This window comes from Ochlerotatus camptorhynchus, unplaced genomic scaffold (genome assembly GCF_037179485.1).
Source record: "Ochlerotatus camptorhynchus isolate MF236.1 unplaced genomic scaffold, CSIRO-AGI_Acam_v1.1 ptg000204l, whole genome shotgun sequence".
Lineage (NCBI taxonomy): Eukaryota > Metazoa > Arthropoda > Insecta > Diptera > Culicidae > Ochlerotatus > Ochlerotatus camptorhynchus.
This window is the reverse complement of record NW_027040694.1, coordinates 1,436,546-1,459,648: the sequence shown is the minus strand read 5'-3', so window position 1 is coordinate 1,459,648 and position 23,103 is coordinate 1,436,546. Positions and strand designations below refer to the sequence as shown.

Genomic DNA, 23,103 nt, shown 5'->3' with positions numbered 1-23,103 from the left:
TCATAAGAGCCTAACTGCGATGATCGATTCTCTGCATCGATTTTCTCTTCGCATTACCACAGTTCGACAGTGAGCATTCATAAGGGCCTATACGCGATGACCGATTCTCTTCATCGGTTTTCTCTTTTGTTAATAACTCGCTAGATTTAACGTTTCTCGGTGCGTTTGCTGTTGCTTTTGATAGCCAATACAACCTGTTACAACTCTGCATTGAACACATTCTAGAAAATTGTTTCGCTTAGCTGTAGCAATGCAAAGAGAAAATCGATGAAGAGAATCGATCATCGCGTATTCGCCCTTATGCATGCTCACTGTCGAGTTAAATGAAGCAGACATTAAAAAACAGAAAATCGATTAAGAGAATCGATCGTCGCAGTTAGGCTTTTATGATTCTGAACGCTAGATTTGTCTACATGATTTGAAGGCGATCACCCAAATAAAGTAATAATTCCTCGATAGTATAGTGGTCAGTATGCCCTCCCACCCATTAAAATTGTAGTTAATGCATTGAAACTTACCATCTGCAGTGGCACGTCAAGCAAGCCTCGTCTAGATTTCCATTGTCAATCATCTGTCGAGCGAATCCGTTCCATTCCACGATCGTAGCACCTGCAAATACTCTAAAAAATAACCCCAATAACCCCAAAAAAAACGTACGTTCTCCAGAAGAAAAAAAAACGACAAAACCAATCGAGATCTTCAATTTTTATCTTCACTTTTTTAGCTTTTTTATTCACGTTCAACGGTGCGCAACTGAGTGCCTATTTCAAAGAATGGACATCAGCAGAAGTTTTCAATAACATATTGTTTTCAGATGGTAATATAGCGCAAACACAACGGAAGGAACCAGCCAGGATGGTGATGGCGATTCGACAATTCAGAGAGAAGAGAGTAGCTGTTGGTTGTTTCCATTAAATTAACAGCGACGGTGGCTGGGCAGAATACCGGCCGAACGGTCGGTACCAGCCGCACCACCGCACCACACGCGCACGCACGCATTCCCCGTCTGGCTTATCGGTTGGACTTGGCGACACGTTCCAGTTCGTCCTTCTTCTTGATGGCGTACGAGTTGGAGGAACCCTGTAATGGACATATGGAGAAGGATGCATTCGTTGCTGTTAGTGGTCGGGTTTGGCTTACAGTGATCATGTGAACTGATGTAGGAAATGGATTATCGCTGATTTTGCGAGAAAGAAATCCGAATGTGGTCGGATTCCTTTGCAGATTATCATCTTTGATCTGGTCCAGCAGAAACGAACATTGACCGGAGGGGACTGTGGTCAACGTTTACAAGTAACTGGACGGATTATGCGGTTAGAATATTTGTATGACGAAAAGCATTGTTTCATGAAACAACAATCAAAGAACCACTCGAGTAATTCTTGTACTATTATCAGAGTGGCCACTAGGGTGAGTCAAGTTTATATGGAGGACCACAGCCTTCGGCTCCGGACAGCTCTTTCGGTTCGTATTGATGGCCCCAGTAACTGAACGAATTCGTTTATTATCTGGATTTGCGGGAGAGCATTTGTATATAATGTATGAGAAACGTAACACAACTACTCATTTGTTTGTTAAAGTTTAAAACATCACTCGATTTTTAACAAACATGCAACTTGGATTGAGACTATACAGAACACAACTTCGTCAAAGAACGCAAATCGATTCGACTTCTGTGGAAAATTTTATTATTTTTTTACTGTTGGCCTGGTGCTCTGCGCATACCTACAAGCTTATATGCACGCTAATAGGTATACGCGGAGCACATGGTTATAAACAAAAAATAATACCTTTTTTGCATAGAAGTCTAACCGATGTGCGGTCTTCGACGAAGTTGTTATGAAAAGTTTTCTCAAGATCACTCCCCCACATTTAGTAAAAATTGAGCAAATTTTGGAAGCTATTGAACATTTTTGGTTTGTTTCCCATTCATTTTTCCAAACAAAATTTAAAGCTTTCCCGCAATTCGTTCAAATATGGCACATATGGGAACCTCAATACGAAAAAGCTGTGGGGAGCAGGGGGTTGTTACGTTGACCCACCCTAGTGGCCACCCACTGGCCTTTTTTCAAACTACCGACACTCTAAAAAATCCTCACGTCCGATTTACGTGAAATATCACGGAACTGATCTGTATTTACAAAATCTCAAATGTTACGTGTCGTTAGTAACTTTGACCTGCATTACACGTCATGTCGTCTAAAAATGTTGGTGAAATCGACCGTATATTCACGTAAACAGATTTAGTGTATTTGTGTTTGTGTGTTTGGGACTTCGCTATTTCCGCGAAACGAGATTTACGTGATTTTCAGGTACGCAAAAAAAAGGTCAATATGGCGCCACCAAGCGTGGTGGAATAACACCTCAAAAATTCAAAATTTCCCAGTAGCTTACTTCAAATATTTATCGCCCAATATTTGATTCATTTACATTAATTTATTCGTGATTATAGGTATGTAGCCTTTTTCTAATTTTATAATTTCAGACGGTGGCATCAGCATTTTGAGTCTGCAAACAGTAATTAATATTACGTACAAATTACGTGAAAAGCAGTTTAAACAAAACGGAATAGCACGTAAAAGTTACCAGTTTTCCAGTAGTTTTCACCCCGATTTCACGTAAGCAGTACGTGGAAATCAGGTCTTATTTAACTGAATAATTACGTAGATAATCGAAGCTGAATTTTGATCGACTACGTGCAATTCCGGTAAACGTTACGTGAAAAATAGGAAATTCCCGGAATATTCAAGATAATTTTCGTGGAGAAAAAAAAAACATGGCAAAAAGCGACAGAAACTATTTTTCACAGGTGTTCTCGAAAATGCATTTTGAAACGTATTACTAAATATTGACATAAAACACTTCAAGAGTTAATTTTCAAATAACCATATCTGCTTTTGTAAGCAAAGATTCAAACCTCAAATTGTCGAAACTCTTATTAGGGGCCCTCCCACATTAGATCCGTTTGCGTTGCGTTAACGTAAATTTGACAGTTAGACAATAGATTTAACAGTCACTTTGCCGCAACGTGTCCGATCCGGATCTAATGTGCGTGGGCCTTTAGCCCGCCCAAGCAAACAAACACCACCACCAGGTAGAGTAAAGCACCATTCCAAAATCGAACAGTTTTAAAGAACAGTAAGATTTACAATTGTTTACTTATTAAGAAAACAGTTTTTCTAAACAGATTGATTATCAAGGACAGAGCTCAATTTAGCTTCCAATTAGTGGTTCCTACCTGGGTCATGTCGAGAATCTATTCCTGAGAAATTAACGAAAAGTAACGTTTCGTAAGTCCCAGGAATTCGCTTCGATTTAAAAAAAAGATGCTAGTTCCTGAACCCCCGATTTTCTGACCGTTTTTAATCTAAACACCTTTTAATTTTAACCCCGCTAATCTGCACACCGTGCAAATTAAAAATGGCTCGAACGTCATTTAGCGCATAGAATAGAGAAATGCGAAATGGGACACTGTGAAACGGAACGCAGAATCAAAATAAAACAGTAAATAAGGCTACCAGAAACACGTTTTTCATATGCTTATAGGGTTACTAGTAGCTCAAATTAAAAATTAACCCTGTTAATTTGAGCGAAGTGTCGTTCAGATTAGCGGGACCACGGTATGATTTAAAAAATTTAATTTACACCCGATGGGAAAACATTTGGGTGTGGGAAGTATATAGGAAGAGCAAATCAATTAAAGTTGGAAAGAACATTCACGAAAATACGAAACAAAATACCGGGATAAGACGGGAAAAGAATCATCGGGGCTGGCTGGTCTGCAAAAACCTTTGAAAGAAGACGGAAGGTAATTCTAGCAGAAAGTCAATGTTATTTTGGAGGAAGTCGGGAGGAGCGTTCGGGGAAAGTTTAAAGAAACTCCCGGAAACAGTCAGAAGACACTTCCTGCAAGTGCCGCAAATAAATATTCGGAACAAAATTCTGAAAAACATGCCTTTGATGTAATTTTGAATGACGTATTCTGGTAGGGTAAACGCTCCTATAGTTGCGGTACGTTAGAAGCGTTAGGTTCCAATCCAGCACAGAACAGAAGGGGAAGTGCAAACAAATCAGTGAATCAAAAGTGGTTCGTTTTTCTGCTGTGTTCCACACGGGCTTTCTATGTGCACTCACACTATCATAGAATGCTGCCTATCTTAACTGCAGCCAGAAGATGCCTTCTACCGCTAGATGCGCTAGTGTTCGCAAATGACAAGTGGAGCCACTTTCTGATCCGAAGTTCCACTCCTGTGTATCCAGCTTTCCATGTTTGGTAATCGCGGCCTGTTTGTATGAATAAATCTAGATAGAGCTGGAATTAGGACGAAACAGCTTTTTGTAAACAATGACTTCTCTCGATGATTTCTTGAAAGCCATCTCTCTCCTTGGCAAATAGTCTTTCCCTACTCGATGGATATGTTGCTTTATGCTCCGGAGACGAACCAACCTAGGGCTGAAAGTCTCCTTAATAAAAATATAAAAAAAATGTTGCTTTATGTAGGCGTGGCTTAAATTCCTACAAATCATCGAGAGAAGTCATTGTTTACAAAGGCTGTTACGAGCTAATTCCAGCTCTATCTAGAAATGTATCCTTTACCGTGGTTTTTGACACTAACTGGAGGGCGTATGTTGTTCCATTTTCTTCTGTTCCTGGGAGAGGGAAAGGGAGGTGTCGAAATTCGAACATCCAGATAGTGTCAAAAAGCACAGTGAAGGATACACCAATTTCAGGGGCCTGGCTGGCAGCCATGTTTTTAATGCTATCATCTGCTCTTGTCGTTCTGCTTATAACACGATTTTCCGTTCCTGTCTACCATGTATACGTCAGGCAGACCGATTTATTCATGCAAACAGGCCGCCATTAACGAGTATGGAAAGCTGGATAGTTGTATATGGAGTCTCCATGCACAACTATAGGAACCAAACGCTTCTAACCTCGCTTCTAACGTACCGCAATTATGGGAGCGTTTCCCCTAAGCATATTTAAAAAGATATTTATTCCAATCTGACAAATCTAATATTGACACTCTGGGACATGTCACAAACTCGTTGTGTGGCATACTATACTTTTAGTGTAGAGCATACGATCATTGTTGAAGAACCATTGGGTGTTGTCGAAATATGTTTCCTAACTTCTATGCTAACGGCCGCTTCCAATTGAACGGATCAACGTGATTACACCGTTAATTGAAGGGTACAAAAAAATCGTTTTTCTTGAAGGGGGCGAATTATACCCTAGACATGTTTTGCATTGTCAGGCTCGATTTTGTAGTCTGTGAAAGAGATTTTTGACTGCACTCTCCTCTGTGAAGAACTAACGGAGAACAGTTTATGGGTAATTTCCGATAGATGTCACCGCAAACCGGGGCCACCTTAGTTGGTAAAAGCGCAGCTACAAAGCAAGACCATGCTGGAGCTGGTTGGAAAATGTCTCGACTTCCATGGACAGAGTATGATGGTACTTTACATTTATACTAAAGCAAAAATTGTGCAGGCTTATAGCGAATTCGTTTATTATTCAGTTCCAACCTGGATCGGGTATCAAGATTGGGTCTGCTTGTTTTCTGTCAAACGTCAGTTTGCTCGTTTGTTTTTAAAACCTAGCTCAGGTTGAGGTTCGCACTGACAAAAAGTTCGGTTACGCACTGGGTTGGAACTAGTTCCAACCCCTATAATAAACGAATTCGCTATTAGAAAGCTCTCAATTAATGACTGTGAAAGTGCATCTAGAACACTAATTTGAGAGCTCGCAATAAGCTTGAAAATGCCAAGAACAGTATGTCATCGCAAACAACAGCAGTGACATCCGATGGAAAATGAATTCAGAAGCTTGATTAAACGGTTTATTAATTTAACACCAATTTCAACCATTTCACCTACCTTAGCAGCGTTGATCAGCTCATCAGCCAAACATTCGGCGATGGTCTTAATGTTACGGAATGCAGCTTCACGGGCACCAGTACACAGCAGCCAGATAGCCTAAAAATTAAGAGCGAAAAACAGCCGAAATTAATGCACTTAATCTTCCAACAACTGTGCTGTAACTGCAGAACAATGCTGTAATTGGACGACTAGAACACTTGATTCACACAGGCAGAAGCCCGAACCTAGCGTCTTCAGTCATCCAATTTGGAGGTTAATTTCCGATTCCAATGGAATTGAAGGAGAACATGCTTTCACGAGGAAAGTTCACCCAATATGCCTGCATAGAATCGGTACTGTCTCTACCGAAATCCGATTAGCAACGTACCTGGTTGACACGACGCAGGGGCGACACGTCGACGGCCTGACGACGGACGGTACCGGCACGACCGATACGGGTCGAATCTTCACGTGGACCCGAGTTGATGATGGCCTGGACGACGATCTGCAGCGGGTTCTCACCGGTCAGCAGATGCATGATCTCGAAGGCGTGGCGCACGATGCGGACGGCCTTCAGCTTCTTGCCGTTGTTGCGGCCCTTCATCATCAGCGAGTTGGTCAAACGCTCCACAATCGGGCACTGGGCCTTGCGGAAACGCTTGGCGGCATACCGGCCAGCCGAATGGGGTAGATATTTGGCATGCTTCTCCTTGACGGCGATGTAATCCGACACGGAGATGTCCGAAATGTGGATGTCATCGCTGCTCCAGCGACCGAACAGCTTGATGTCCGGGAGTTCAGCTGGCTGCACAGCCGGGGCCTGTTCGAACACCTGCGGCTGTTCTTCGGCCTCAAAATTATCGAATGCTTCGATCTCAGACATGGTGCTGCAAAAATCCAGAATTCCACCGGTCAATCCGTGCTCACTTCACACCGGTGCAACAATTTCCGTTCCAACCAAGCACGAATCCAATCAATGTCACTTTATCACACCAACTAATTTATCCTTCCGGGGACTTATAGATTTCATAAGGATTTCAAAGGAAGCAAACATAAAAACGACACGTGCCTGTGACAGTCGGCGAGCAAATGAACGAGTGAAATGCTCACTGGCTTCACATAACCCTCGAACGGGACCGCCTTCACTGGGTGGCTCTGGCCGACAGGATCAACACCGGAAAAATCACCGATTTTCACTAGTTTAGCACGACTCACGAACTATCTTTCACGACGGACCGCTTGGTTGGAACGAACTGTTGCTATTTACTGCAATTTTACAAAAAATTACACTATTTTAACGGGTAAAAAACTAAAAAGATATTCACTTATTTATATTCTACACGTCTGTGTTTGACAATGGCGTAAGCCGGAAAGAGGAAACTTCACTTTTTCGGCGCGGGATGTTGGTAGCACTGCGACCTGGATGAGCCATTTGTTGACATTAGAGCGAATGTCAAAGATGATGGAGATGCGAGGCGGTTTCTGCATCAAGTACACGCTAAGAATTAACACCTCGAATTTTGATAATCGATTCAGCTCGGAATATTTGAATCGATCGTTATAATTTTTATTTATATTTCAAGCTGAACATTGCATTAGGTCCTAAGTAACATTGACAGATTCTCTTCGTCGACTTTCTCTCTTTGCATCCCCACGACCATGTAAAGACATTCCCAGGTATTTTCAGCACACATATCGGTAAAAGAAGATTTTATCTAGCATCTGAAACGGCAAGCACAACAAAAAACAGCTATATGCTCAAGTTATTAACGAAAGAGAAAATCGATGAAGAGAATCGATCAATGTTACTTAGAACCTAATGCAATGTTCAGCTTGATTTAATGATACACTCTTCCACGATTCTGTCAAGCCCCAAGTTTTTGAAATAACATCTAAAGTGAATGTTCTTCAACTTTCAGTCCAGAAAATCCCGAATCAAAATGCATTATACAAGAACAATAATAGCTATTGTTAAAATCCAATAAAATCTTTACACACGAAGAACAAACATTGTTGCTATGAAAATAATGCATGATCAAATTAAAAGTTTTCCAAATTTCGAGTTTCAACTATGAACATTTTCAAAATTAAACTTAGTGTAAACTTGGTGTACGACTTGTAATTTTAAAAGTGTATTTTTTTAATAAAACATGTAAGACTGTTAAATAACCCTCTTCATTGCAAAGTTTTTGACATCAATGGAAGAAATTGTGAATTTCGTGAAATCGCTGGGCATGTATCTCACTCAGATGATTGCTACATACCCAACTAACAATTTTAGCTGCAGATTAGCTTATACAGCCAAAAATTAGCTTATACAGCTAATTTTTGCCTGTATAAGCTAATCTGCAGCTAAAATTGTTTGTTGAGTACCGCATAGCGGAGGAAAAATCTATGTTCATCAAGTTCAAATAAGAGGAATCGATGCATTAGTGTTTGCTACACAATCGTGAACAATTAATTTTCCATAATGCCGATGGAATATCAGTGAAGGTACGCATGTTGCCAGTGAGGGCACCGACAAACCGACATGAATGACCATAGCAAAAACAATAAAATTTCTGACCACAGCACACTACTAACAACTGGCTCCGTCTTCGCGGTAAATATTGAACTATGCCATGAACCAACATGCAAAACTTATGAATTGGTTCGTTGCTGATCTATTCTTGACAAATTATTTTTATCTTGATAATAAAATCCTATCGTTTTGACAGTTCGGATCACTGCACATTTAAATCGGCCGTTTGCGATTTTCGGGCATAAGTCAGAATTAAGTGTCATGTCGGTTTGTCGGTGGCGGGGGGTTCCAAAGTTCAAAACGCGGTACCAATCAAGCACTGTAAATAAACACGGGCGCTTCAAGCGGAAAAGCGTGGTAGTATAGCGATTGAAGTTGAAATTAATTTTTTTAGATTTAAATAATTATAAATAAGTTTGCGTAAAGTGTAAATTATGAATCAAGTCAAGAATCAAGTACACAGCAAAAAAAATGTAATATCGATCAATGTAATTCAAGCTGATGCTCGAGCTGATGTATGAAATAATGATGTAATAGCAAAAAACAGATATAATATTACATCAATGGATGTAATTTTGTTCGCAAAATCGATGTACATCGTACAACGTTATATTAAACAACCGATGGATTGACCAGGTTGCAGCAGTTTGGATGTATATAATAATATTCAACCACTTTTTTTCTGTGTAGGGCCTATTATAATCTTTTACTTCATCATAAATTGCATTCTCTGTTCCCTCGTTCAAATCCGCAACAATTTCAAAAATAGGAACTGCACCCGGAGCTGCTAATAATTTTCCGCTATCCGATATTCCACGTATAAATCTAAATCGTAATTGAAATGTAGCTGAAATTTTCGTCAAGCTTTGACCGGGAGGAAACCGACAGAATTGAAACCACTTTTCTCTGACGACGCTGTCTTTGGGAAACCACGTCACGTTTTATTCGGTATATTTTTACAGAAGGCTGTCTTGATTTCAAAGGATTTTTTTTTCAAATTATGACTACCGATACTGTCAAAAAAGCATTCGTTTTACCGTGACGCTGAAGCAGACGACAGTCGCTCAAATTAAAAGTTATTCGATGTAAACACAAAATTGCGGGTTGCCAAACCTTGCATTCTCTCCGCACAACCGTAACGGTACGCTGCTAAACTCATTTTAGCAGCCCTCATCATAGCGCAGCTACCGTATCGGGGGTTGCCATACGAGAAACTAAAATAGCAGTCGGCTTCTCGGTGAGAAGCGCGTTACCAAATTTATCAGCGCGTGAGAAAGGTTGCTATTCGTAGAAATGTTAAAATGCTCACTACCGGTACGGACTACGGCGAGTAAATTGATAACCGCGATAGCAGCGACCGGTGTGGAGAAGAGTGACTAAACTGAAATGAGAGCGCTGTGCGCTGTTAAAATAGTCGCGCAAATGACAACGACCGTTAAGCTGGGTTTAGACAGGGCAAGTCAATTGATCAAGTCAGTTGAATTCAGCTGACTTGAACGCGAATTGAACGTGTAAACCATGTCATTCAACTGACTTGATCAACTCACTTGAAATGAAAAAAGTTGAACCAGGCTCAACTTTTCAAGCCAATTGAATTCAACTGAGTTGATCATTTGACTTGCCTAGTCTAAACCCAGCTTTTCGGTTGCTCTCGTGACTTCCTCAAATTTCGTAATCTGTCATGAGATAGTTACACGGTAGCATGAGTAGACCCCTTTTTTCACGAAATGTGTGAATTTTTACACTTTTTACGCTGATTACCGTGTAGAGCTGTGACCCGATATGATAGAGATGTGATCGATAAAAACGATATATCGACAGTGAGCATGCATAAGGGCCAATACGCGATGATCGATTCTCTTCGTCGATTTTCTCTTTTGTTAATAACTCGCTAGATTTAACGTTTCTCGGTGCGTTTGGTGTTGCTTTTGATAGCCAATACAACCTGTTACTACTCTGCATTGAACAAATTCTAGAAAATTGTTTCGCTTAGCTGTAGCAATGCAAAGAGAAAATCGATGAAGAGAATCGATCATCGCGTATTCGCCCTTATGCATGCTCACTGTCGAAATTAATAATTTTAGAGAATACGATAAAAATGGATTTATGAAGATATGAATCGATTCATGAAAATAAAGATATTATTTCATAAAATTTTAATAAATCTGGGAGTTTCGTCCCCTCGCATTTATGAGTAAACCATAGTTTACCCATTAAATGAAGAGGGGCACGTTTAGCGGAAATGGGTATTATGGGTTTTCGCGAAACACCGTGTGGTGTAGTGACTGGAAGCACCAGCGCAGCGACAAACCGACATGAATAACCATAGCAAAAACAATAAAATTTCTGGCCAAAGAACACTGACATTTGGCTCCGTGTTCGCGGGAAATATTTAGCTAAGCCATGAACCCGCATGCAAAAGTTATGAATAATAATAAAAATAATTATTGTTTCGTGTCTGATTTATTCTGTACAAAGTATTTTTATCTAGATCAAAAAATTCTATGGTTTTGGCAGTTCGGATCACTGCACATTTAAATCGGCCGTTAACGATTTTCAGGTATAAGTCAGAATTAAGTGTCATGTCGGTTTGTCGGTGCATCGCCAAACGGGAAAGCGGTTGAGGTCCTGGACGAAGAGGTGGTAGTGATGGATGTGACGTCCCCGGACGCCAAGAAGAACAGTGGAGAGGAAGCAAGCGCTACTGAGAAACAACAGCCGCCTGTTTTCAAGTGTGTAATACTACTACAAATTCGGGCTAGTGAACTATACAATACACAATTGGAAGAAGCAAGGGAGTTGAGGGCACGGGTGAAAGCGCTAAACTCAAATCGCCTCCAAGGGAGAGTAAGAAGAACTCATAAACTATCTCTTTCATTAATACTTTATTGTAATTAAAATTATGTTTAATGATTCTCGGCTCCTTGGAGTCCTTTTGGACATTTGAGCACAATATGATGATCACTGGTTATATATATAAAATAAAACATTTTTTAACTAATTGTGTTACAGCAATATTTAATGAGCATTAGTCCAGCTCGGGATGTTTTTTCTCGTGCTTCTTGCGACCGGACGATGAGATGAATGCCGACGGACATGCCCGACAAGAGTACGGTCGCTCGCCGGTGTGTATCCGCTCGTGGGCTATACAATTTGCCAGCTGCACAAAACTTTTGTCGCAAAACCTACACTTGTGCCGGCGGTTGTTCTCGTGGATGTCCACGTGACCTTGCAGTTTCTGGTTGCTGCTGAACATCTTCTGGCAGTACGGACAGGGTCGGGTTTTCTCCGCCACCTTTCCCTCGTGGGCCTTTTCGACATGTTTGACCAGTGTTTGGTTGGTGGGGAAACGCCGCGCGCAGATCTCGCATTGGAACTTTCTGGCGTGAGTCGCACAATGGTAGTGCCACTTCTGGGCCGATGTGGTAACGTAGCCGCAGTTTTCAAATTCACAAATTCGTTCCTTTGGACCCGTAGCGTTGCGAACAGAGCGAGCAGAACCATCGCTAACGACGCCATCGTAGCGCACCCATGAGGCGGTTTTTTGCGTCCGATATCGTGGATCGTCCGGGAAGTGATCGGCCATGTGGTACCGCAGTTCAGTAGCTATGATAAACTTTTTACCACACTCCGAGCAGACGTGAGCCTTTTCGCCAATGTGGGTTCGCTTGTGCACTTGGAAAATCGACTCGTGGTTGAACCTTTTGCCGCACTTTTTGCACTCAAACGGCTTCTCGCCTGTGTGAATCCGGAGATGTCGCTTCAGCAGCGCCGGACCGCTGAACGCTTTGCCACAATGTTCGCATTTGTATTTCCCTGGAGGAAATCGGGGATCAGTCGTTAATTTAGACCAATTGTTAATCGCAAAGATTACTCACCTTCTCTGATGGCCTTGTGCTTATACAAGTGAACGGAGAACGTGCGTTTTCGAGCGAAATGCTGTCCACAATCATCGCAAGTGTATCCGTCTTTGTCGGCTTCCTCATGGACAGAGCGCATATGAGTAATGTAGGCTCGTCTGCTCAGGTACCTCAACGGACAGTAGTCGCAGGGGTACGGAAACTGATGAGTCTGGAGATGCTTGTTGAGGCTGATCAAAGATTTGAGCACCTGCGGAACTTCTTCGGTGCTGCACTGGTCGCAAGTGTAGGGCAAGAGACGGACATGCTCCTCAATGTGGTTCTCAAGTGCGTCCGCATCTTCGTGTACCGTATCACAGACGTAGCAGGTATGGGGAACCAGATCCGGTTCCGGCAGTTCTTCTGAGATTTTGTATTCTTTTGGCTGTTGAATGCGTTTCGGTTTGCACAACTCCTTCCACGAATAGACATACTTTGTCGTGGAAACCTGCTCTTCTTCCGAATCGGGTTCGATCTTTACTATCAATTTTTTGGCTCTGCTTTCCTGCGGTGAACGATTCTTGACATCTTCTGCTTCCTGTTCAGCTGATATATCTTCAGCACAGTTTAATTCTTCTTCGTCATACAAATGCTCCTCCTCCATTTCTTCCAGCAATTCATCTCCTGCTGAATCTACCACAACCGGCTCGATTTTAACCGACTTCGTAGCATTTACTTTCGAATCCAAGAGCACTCCTGGTTGTTCAATGGTCTATAACAAAAAGTTTTATTAAATTGATCTAGCTGTTCAAAACCAAAAACCTACGATATCCTGCTTAACATTGTCCATCAAATTGTTCAGGTACGTTCCGTTCCAGCTTCTCGAATTAATCAGATGATTATCGTAAGATTGATAGTGAACCTCCAGCTGCTTGTTCTTGATCAAATTCCTCAGAATCTCTTCGCAATGTAAAAATTCCACCCGAACGTTAAAAGCCAAATCGAGCTTTTCAACGCAGCTGGCGCAAACCTTCGTCGGAAGATCCTCTTCATTCTCGATAGCCAACCCCGCAATCGTGTAGATTATATCCAGAAGATTCTCATTGTGTAGTTTTGTGTTGAGCGGAATCAAACCATCCCCCTTCTTGAGACAAATTCGACAAAACAACGAACGCAGCTCGGCTATCTCTCTCAACGGTCGCACTGCGGTTGATCCCTCCGGTTGAGAAGATTGATCCGATGATTTTCCCGATACCATCACATCATCCCGTTCCATCAAATCGTCTTCCTCGTCCTCATCCGGTGAATACACGATTGGGACAGCTGAAATTCAAAAAAAGCAACGATCCTAACTTCGACCAAGAACGTTCAAAACCCACAAACTCTCACCTCCTTCAGCCGGTTCCCTCCTTCCATCGTCCGCCTCTATCAGCTCCAGCTGATGGAAGTGTTCGGCACATATGTATTTGGTTTTCCAGCGAAACTTGCGCGCATTCGCGCCGACAAAGTCGATCCATTTTCCCCGGAGCGCTGCATCCGCGGAAGGAAACGGATAACAGTCGACTCCCCGACCGGCTCTCGAGTTGGGACAGATCGGAATACAGCACAATTTTACCATTATTGATGCGCGGAATTCGCTCGAGTGTGAATGAAAATCAACCTTCAAAATACCATATCGATTAGAGGGTACCGATTAAAGCTGATGGAAATTAAAAATTTAATGTTCAGTTGAAAAAGTTCATCAGGATACATCAATCCGAAAAGCGTAAACACTGTTTTGACAGTATTCGGGGAGGACTTCTGGTAAACCGAGAGCTGGTGGATAAGAATATTTAAAAATAAACTGCTAGCATCTCATAATATAATCTACTAGCATCTCTGAAAACCAGTGTCACGGAGAAACGAAACAACTCACGATCTGAGTAGGGCGGATTAAAGCCCTGCATTAAAAGCAACAATCAATACGAAACTAAAGGCCGGCGCACAATAGATACGTTTTTGGGTTTTTTGACAGTTAGCCCATGCATTATCTGTCAAAAAACCCGAAAACGTATCCACAGACAAACAGACATAACTCTCGCAAGTTGTTCATCGAACAAGCATTTAACGGTCCATTTAAAAGTATCGTAGTTGGTAGCACCACCACCTGTGGCGCGCATAGTCAATTCCCTTGCGTTTGACGTTTACACACTACCGCCATCTGTTCAGCGTACTACCCACCACAGTGTATTCAACAGATGGCGGTAATGTTTTAGCGACGATGTTTTACAGTGAGAAATATTCAATGTGTTATGTCTGTTTGTCTGTGACGTATCTATTGTGCGCCGGCCTTAACGATTTTAAATTAATCATTTTGCTCAACCATTTTCCACAGAGGTGGCGCTGTTCCGCTGGTAGGAAGTGATAAAAATCCCCATATAGAAATTGAGAGAAGTGCGAATAATTCGCTTCCGGTGCATATTCAGGTCAAAAAAAAGTGAACGACAACCTAAAGAAATTAGTCAGGGGCTTTGTCGTTCAGTTTTTTCCAGGAAATTAATGCTCAACAAGCTACAATTAAATAAAAATGATTTTTCCCCATACAATTTTACCTGCTTTACTACCAGTCCCCAGAGAGCCAAAAAAAATTCAAATTGGAGAGAGAAATTCTCTCTCACGAGCTTAATATCTCAACATGCCATGTATTTTGTTGACACTCGATTTTTGATTTCCCTTTCACAGATTACAAAATAGTGTACCTGACACTACAAAACATGTCTGGTACCTCTATATATGCATTTGCTTTAACATTTGAAGTCCCTTCTTTTTTTACATATTCTGCGCAAAAGATACTTTATGCCCCGCCCCATACATAAAATTCGGCGGGAAATTCTGTGAGGGGTGAGCTATTTTGTGTGCAGAATGTGTAAAAAAGGAGGGACTTCGAATAATAATCTAAATGCATATATAGAGGTACCAGACATGTTTTGCACTGCAGTGTCCTCTGTGAACAATTATAGGAAAACAGATTGTGTCTAGTTTCCGATAGATGTCAACGCAAACAACAGCTGTGACATCTGATGGAACATGAATGCAGAAGCTTGACAAAATGATCAATTGGCTCACTACTTGACTAGCCTATTGGTCCCAAGCAAATCGATTAACGAACCCCATTTAGTATAACCAGTGTTTTTTTTTTATTCGCTATCAAAGTTTGATATAGATAAAATGAGGGGTTCGTGGATTTTCCTACACTGATTGGGAGATTGCCACAAAAACTCAACGCAAATGTTGCCACTGCATAATTATGATAATGTTGACAGGCTGCATATAAAATTCGTGAAAATTAGCATTAAATCATAATTTTCATCAATCCTACGTAAAATCCTTCCAATATAACACACGAATTGGGTTCTTTAAGGGTATTGAGGTAAATGCATATTCGTAAGCTGCATTAAAAATGGAACCCAAACCCAAAATTTCATCAATTTTGGTACACTGGAACCACAGACAAACAGACGTAACACTTTGAAAAAGTTTTTCTTGAAAACATAGTATCTCAAAACATAGGTCCTCAGTAACGACATCTCTCTGGCTTCTCGCGGAAAACAAGCTTGCTCGCTAACTCGCTAACAATATTGCATACAAGTTCTATAGAATGTATAGAAACGTCAAAGTGATCCGATGCCAGCGCTGAGGCGAGTAGTTCGCGGAACTGATAATATTCAAATCAACCGTTAAATGCGTGAACGAAGATACACGATGAAGTGTTACGTCTGTGTGTCTGTGCTGGAACTATTTTAAGTAAGTACGATTACATTTTCAAAAAATCACCGCGCCCCTCGGTGTTACTTTGTATGAGAGCGAGCTGTCAGTTTGTTTGTTTAGTGTCAAACAGTAAAGTTATTATTTTGCTTTAAATCTTGATTTAAAAATCGAGATAAAAGTGTGTGGGTTCGAAAAAATATCGATGTGCTCCGAAAACGAAGCTCTTTCAGATGATGTATAAAAAACGATACAGTTTTCAAAATTAAAGAACCCAATTGAAGAAAAAAACGTTTTTACGATCAGACTGATGTGCATCTTTGACTTTTCCAGATGAACTTTCATAAGATATATTCATTTCATTTCACGGCTCCATCAATGCTGCATCGTAAATATGATGGAAACAGAAGTAAATTGCTCAATTACTCAAAATAGCACCATCTAGCACCATTTTATAGTATGGTGCGTGTTGAGTAAATCAAGTTCCGGTGCGTTTTCCGTTAAAAATTGTGAGTATCAAAAAAGGCCAAAATGAACATTTATTGAATATTGGCGTCATATACAACGAATTCTCTATTACCACCAGCATGATACCACAGACAAACAGACGTAACATTTCATTGTATATCTTCGTTCACGCATTTAACGGTTGATTTGAATATTTTAAGTTCCGCGAGCTACTCGCCGCAGCGCTGACATCGGATCACTTTGACGTTTCTATACATTCTATAGAACTTTTATGCAATATTGTTTGCGAGTTAAGTTAGGTTTCCCCATCGGGATCCGTATTCGGTTTCCCCATCGGGATCCGTCTACGGAATCCCCATCGGGATCCGTATTTGGTTTCCCCATCGGGATCCGTATTCGGTTTCCCCATCGGGATCCGTATTCGGTTTCCCCATCGGGATCCGTCTACGGAATACCCATCGGGATCCGTATTTGGTTTCCCCATCGGGATCCGTATTCGGGATCCGTATTCGGTTTCCCCATCGGGATCCGTATTCGGTTTCCCCATCGGGATCCGTCTACGGAATCCCCATCGGGATCCGTATTTGGTTTCCCCATCGGGATCCGTATTCGATTTCCCCATCGGGATCCGTATTCGGTTTCCCCATCGGGATCCGTCTACGGAATACCCATCGGGATCCGTATTTGTTTTCCCCATCGGGATCCGTATTCGGTTTCCCCATCGGGATCCGTATTCGGTTTCCCCATCGGGATCTGTCTATGGAACCCGTCATCGGGATCCGTCTACGGAACCCGTTATCGGGATCCGTTTACGGAACCCGTCATCGGGATCCACCTACGGAACCCGTCATCGGGATCCGTAGCTTTTAGTATTTATTTATTCGTCAATCAAAACAAATAAACAGTAAACACACTCACTAACCTGCAAAGAGAACTTCGAACTCCCCGCCGGGATCCAGCTTCGGACTCGCTACCGGTATGTGGCTCTGGACTGGTGCACTTTCCTAAAAAAAAAACATAATTACATTACATTAATTCACCTCAAAAACAGCCCACATACCTGAAAAACAGCCTTCCTTTTCCTAGGGTGAGACCAGCAGCCAGCAAGCGGAAAACTTGCTGATTAACCGCAACGTCGGACACCGAATCGCCACCAAAACTCGCGACGGACACAACGGCACTTTCCCGGACTAATTCGATCGAAATCGATCTTTTAACACCGCGAAAAAAACTGTACACGGCCAATGTGATCAACCCAAATTTGAATACAGTGTACTCAAAATCGCAAAAAGTGCAGGAACGCAGCGATGAGTAAATTTGCCTCATGTTTTCCTGTGGAAAACCTCAAAAATCTTACGGAAAATTAGGATTGACGAAAATCCACAGAATCCAATCTTTACTTTTCTAATATTGGGACAAATTTTCCTGGAAAAACCTGGAAATTCTGGAAAAAACAGAGGGAAATTAACTCAAAACTGAGTTCCTGTACTTTTTGCGATTTATGAGTGAACTAAACTCAAATTTGGGTCATTCTCATTCGCCGTGTAGTGCTGACTCAGGACAAAACAAACTTTGCATGGGCCGAGGTAAAGCCCTACAGTAAAAGTATGGACGTCTGTCAAAAGTTGTTCCAATCGAACCGTCAAAATGCACCGCTTTGCTCGATTGGAACAGCTTTTTTCAGTTTTGTGGTGACAGTCGTCCATACTTTTACTGTAGGGCTTTAGGCCGAGGGCCTCAGGGACTCTAGTTTTCTTTTTGCGATTCAGCTAATAAACGCCAAATAACGCGAGTCATTGACAGGTCAACATCAGTGGTTTGTAATGGAACGTCCATCTGACACCTACATCCTGAATAATTTTGGTATACGCTAATGCAGCAGCGATATATAGAGCTTTACTTCAAAATGAGAACGACATTGACCTTTCTGTCGTTCAAAACACGCACACTTGCGCAATCCCATTTTCAAGTGCGAAGTTTGTTATCCTCACTTTCGCTTCAGCCAGATATGCTGGTTTGTTATTGTTATCCTCACATTCGGACCATCAATACTCGAGCGCATAGAATGGACCGAGGAATGGACTATAACCAGATGCATGCAGGGTGGCCAGATGATTTTCTTCGTTTGCCTTGGAATTAATATTATCGTTTCAAATGAAAACCTCGTTGAAAACGTTCTGTATATACGTTAAACATAACGTCGGACATAGTGTGCTGTATTCGTACACGGATGCGGTATACAGCACACTATGGCCAACGTTATGTTTAACGTACAGAACAAAAGTAAAATCGGTTTTCAATTGAAACGATAATAATCAATTAAAACACTAATTAACTCTTGCACTGCAACGTCACCAGGGCATTTGTTTTACTTACAAATAAACATTGCCCACAGGGCATGCCAAAATTTCTTTCAGTGATTTGAGGCTATGTCAGTCGTGCAAGAGTTAATGGTGGTAAGCTCTACCTTGTAATCGCAATGTGCTATTTTATATGATTGCGTCGAGGATTGCGATTTGGGCACATTTATGAGATTATGAATGCGGAAACACTAATAAAAGTGCGGTTTTACGTTAAATTGTTGTTGTGTCTTCATCGCACTTATTCCTTGGTGAATGAAGAATAAGTGCGCTGAAGGCGTCAAGACGATACAACGTCTAAGTGCACTTTTATTAGCGTTTCCACTCTTCTAAAGAGTTCAATTTTATTTGCAATTGATAATGTCACAAAACTATGCATAGGAGGCATCACTGCACTGCAAGCCACTTTTTATTGTTGTGTCATAGGATGTATTCTAATGTTTTATGCGTGCAACAATTTACATCGTGATGAAGTTTGATTCTAATGTAACGTTAGGTTCTGTTGTCATTGGATGTATTCTGATGTTTTATGCGTGCAACAAATTACATCGTGATGAAGTTTGATTCTTATGTAACGTTAGGTTCTGTTGTCATTGGATGTATTCTGATGTTTTATGCGTGCAACAAATTACATCGTTATGAAGTTTGATTCTAATGTAACGTTAGGTTCTGTTGTCATTGGAGGTATTCTGATGTTTTATGCGTGCAACAAATTACATCGTGATGAAGTTTGATTCTAATGTAACGTTAGGTTCTGTTGTTATTGGATATATTCTGATGTCAAATTTTACATCGTCAAGACGTTTGATTCTGATGTAACGTTAGAGGCTAATGTATTTTTATGTACTTGGACGTCACACTGAAGTCTGAATACATTAAGGGTACAGCAATATACGTTAAAATTTAATGTATTGAAGATGTCTGCTGATGTTTTCTACATTACAATTTCTATTCGGGATACTATTCATTTATTGTTGTTTATTGTTTATTGAAAAATTCAAGTGACAAATACTGTCTAAATGAATAAAACTTAAACTTTACGGTCAACGGTACGGAAAAGGCCAAGTAGCCGATGACGAAACACGTCAGCTGATACATTGAAGTCGAACATATAAAAAAAGTTGTTGAATTGCCGGCTGATTGCTCGAATTGGCTCGTGTTGTGTATAATTCCGGCTCCGTGCAAGACGGTTTTATGACAGGTTGGCAGGAACTCACGGTCTCCCAGTATTGGTGAGTTCTTTGCCGTTAATGTTCACGAAAAGTTCACTATTTTGCTATACAGAAATTCAAAACAAAAATTTTTATCTGCGGATTTGGACAGTATTTTGACCTGTTTCATACGACCGGAAGGTGTATGCTGGTTACAAATGCCGTGCCAAACTGATTTCCTACGCAATTAATCAATCTTTGATGTGAATTTCGCTAATAAACACGAGGAGCATTTCTTATAGCAAAACTTGCCATAACAAAATGGGCGATTCATTTTAGTAAACAAACTAACACTTCTTCCGACTGTGGCACCTCTCTTACTCGCCTGGGGCTCCGTGGTTCCAAAAACAGAAAGTCGCGTTGACGAAGAGACCTCTCAGGGGCATACATATTTAGCTGTGACAGCAGTGTTGGGCAGTCAATGTCACCTGTAAGCAGCTTTCCAGCGAACATAGCTTGAGCGACCGTCCGTCTCACCTCTAATGGCTCGATTCCCAGGAGACGGCAACGCTCCTCGTACGGTGGCAAGTTCGTTGGGTCACGCCAGTTGAGGAAACGAAGAGCTTATCTCACAAACTTGCGTTGAACGGATTCAATTCTAGTGATCCAGCTAGCATGGAAAGGGCACCAAACAACTGAACTTGACTCCAATAAGGATCGCACAAGCGAGCAGTAGAGTGACCTGAGGCATAGCGGGTCACGAAACTCGTCGGCAATTTTGAAAATAAAGCCCAATTGTCGATTAGCTCTGGAGATGATGTCATTGTAGTGGATTCTGAAAGTGAGTCTGCAGTCCAAGGTAACGCCGAGATCCTTTATGTGCTCTACACGAGCAAGACAGCGTCCGTAGAGAACATAGTCAAACATGATTGGTTCAATTTTTCGGTGATATGAAATAATGTTACATTTTTCTATGCTTAGACTCATCAAATTTCTTGAGCACCAGTCAGCAAAAATACCTAACATATTCTGGAGATCCCAGCAGTCCGAGAGGCTTTTAATAATTTTGTAGATTTTCGTATCGTCTGCATAGAAAACGCGGCATCCTAATGGTATCAGCAAGGCGACATCGTTTAAAAAGATCGAAAATAGTAGCGGTCCTAGGTTACTGCCTTGCGGGACTCCCGAGTTGTTTGAGAAAACATCCGATTCCAACGCGCCAATCTTGATATGTACATAGCGATTCACCAAGTAAGATCTGAACCAATCCACAGCAGTTGACGAGATGTCAAGTGTCAAATGCAGCTTTTAGATCCATATACGCAGTATCGACTTGCCATCCTGAATCCATGCATCGCAGACAGTTAGAAGTGAAGTGCACCAGGTTCGTGGACACGGAGCGCTTCGGGTAGAAACCGTGTTGTTCTGTATCGATATAATTTTTGCAGCGTGCGAACAGAGCACCATTTATGATAATCTCGAACAGTTTTGAGCAGGCACACAATCATTTGACTCATACATTTCATATGTGCTTCTGGGTGGATTCTGTTTATGTGTGGTCGCTTGGAAATCATGTGGAATTTTACATGGAAATTCGTCAATAAAAATGTATGAAATTCTATAAGTGTATGTTTCGAGGGGTGCACCGATTAGCTTGGGACCGAAGATAGTACCAGAGCTGAACCAAAAAGTGGAGCTCGTTTCTTCGGGACCTACTAGTCTTAAAGTTAGGGTTGATGCATATATTATGTTACGCTCTAACGGGGGGTGGGGGTCTAAGATTTTGTAACAAGCAATGCATTAGGTATAGGAAAAACGTCACGATAGGGGGGAGGGGGTAATTTTTTGCTCGATTTAGCGTGACATAATTAATGCATGGGCCCTTACCTCTATGGATATATCCGAGGATATATCTACATTATGATTTTTGAGGATGAGTCTTTCTTGAACCTCACCAGAATTTCCTGAGCTTCCACGAAATGCTTGTTACTTCCTAAACATCACTGATGTTATCCTTAACATCTCTAAGGTGATCTTTTTGATGTTACCGGAACACCTCTGATGAAATTCACTGATCCTTTTTGAAATTCAAAATTTCACTGAAGTTCTGTGAACTTCTCAGAGAACTTCTGAAAGGACCCAGGAGTCAATGAAAATATGTGTGATTCAGCATATTTCGATTATATTAAGCGAGGATTTGCGAACTTCAGAGTTTGGAGAAGATCAGAGAGCTTCGAAGGGGTTCAGAGCAGGGTTCTACATTTTCGAAGCTCTAAAATGAGCTCGAGTTTTGTTTCTTTCATATAATGTGTTCAACGCATACTTTCTATAACGCCTACCTAACCTATCAGCATGAAACGAAAATGAAAAATAAGCTCGCTTAGAACGAAAGGTTGGCTGTGGATTTTCTCTTCGTTGCTTTACTGATCACTTTCAATGAAAGTAACGCTGATTATCGAAATGAAATGAAACCTCCTTATGACTTTCAATCCCTTTCACCGACACTCCATCACCGCTCTTTCAATGTGTTTAATATGCGTTATGTCCCGTTTTCGTTACTTTTTGTTAGATAAATTTGTGGATGGAATATAAATTAAACATATCCGGAATGATTTGAGATTTGGGCGTAATTCCTGTTGTAAACAAACGCTTCAATTGACGACTTCTCGCGAGTAAAAGCTCAGCCTAGAAAATTAACAACACACACAGGTTGAGAAATAATTCATCTAGCATGTGATATAATGTGACGTGTTTGTTTACCAAAGCAAGTATGCCCAAATCTTGAAGTTCTCCGGATATTACATGTAATATTCAAGTGTTTTCACGTGAGGAATGCTTTAAATATATATTATTGCTGATTGCTCTTTCACTCATCCGCTTCACCGAAGCTTGAAAGAAAGACCAATGAAACTACGGGAGAAAGAGAGGCAAGCGATTGAAAATGTGTTTGTTGAAGCAAGCCCCACAAGAAATATTGTCAATACTTTCAAGTATTGACAATAATATTGATGATGTGAATACAGAAATATTGTCAATACCGATGTATTGACGTCATATAGAATATATTGACAATACGATTATTGTCAATACAAACAGTCGTGTAGGGTCCACTTCACGCCGACTGAGGTTCAAGAAGCTACGAAGCTGTTCGACTTCAA

At 41.2% G+C, this 23,103-nt stretch overlaps 2 protein-coding genes across 2 annotated transcripts; both read right to left on the bottom strand.

Moving 5' to 3' along the window:
• Window positions 1–698: 698 nt before the first annotated feature.
• On the bottom strand, window positions 699–7,263 carry LOC135703007 (small ribosomal subunit protein uS7). Its single transcript, XM_065224099.1, has 4 exons — window positions 7,188–7,263; window positions 6,251–6,749; window positions 5,881–5,979; window positions 699–1,080 (listed from the first exon to the last, which is right to left on the bottom strand). Exons 2-4 carry the CDS (start codon window positions 6,743–6,745, stop codon window positions 1,012–1,014), a joined length of 663 nt encoding a protein of 220 aa, XP_065080171.1. The 5' UTR covers window positions 6,746–6,749; window positions 7,188–7,263; the 3' UTR covers window positions 699–1,011.
• A 4,073-nt stretch (window positions 7,264–11,336) lies between these two features.
• On the bottom strand, window positions 11,337–13,949 carry LOC135702980 (zinc finger protein 676-like). The gene is made up of 4 exons (XM_065224060.1): window positions 13,612–13,949; window positions 13,049–13,545; window positions 12,262–12,994; window positions 11,337–12,199 (listed from the first exon to the last, which is right to left on the bottom strand). The coding sequence occupies exons 1-4, from the start codon at window positions 13,838–13,840 to the stop codon at window positions 11,412–11,414; spliced, it is 2,247 nt and encodes a 748-aa protein (XP_065080132.1). The 5' UTR covers window positions 13,841–13,949; the 3' UTR covers window positions 11,337–11,411.
• Window positions 13,950–23,103: the final 9,154 nt, after the last annotated feature.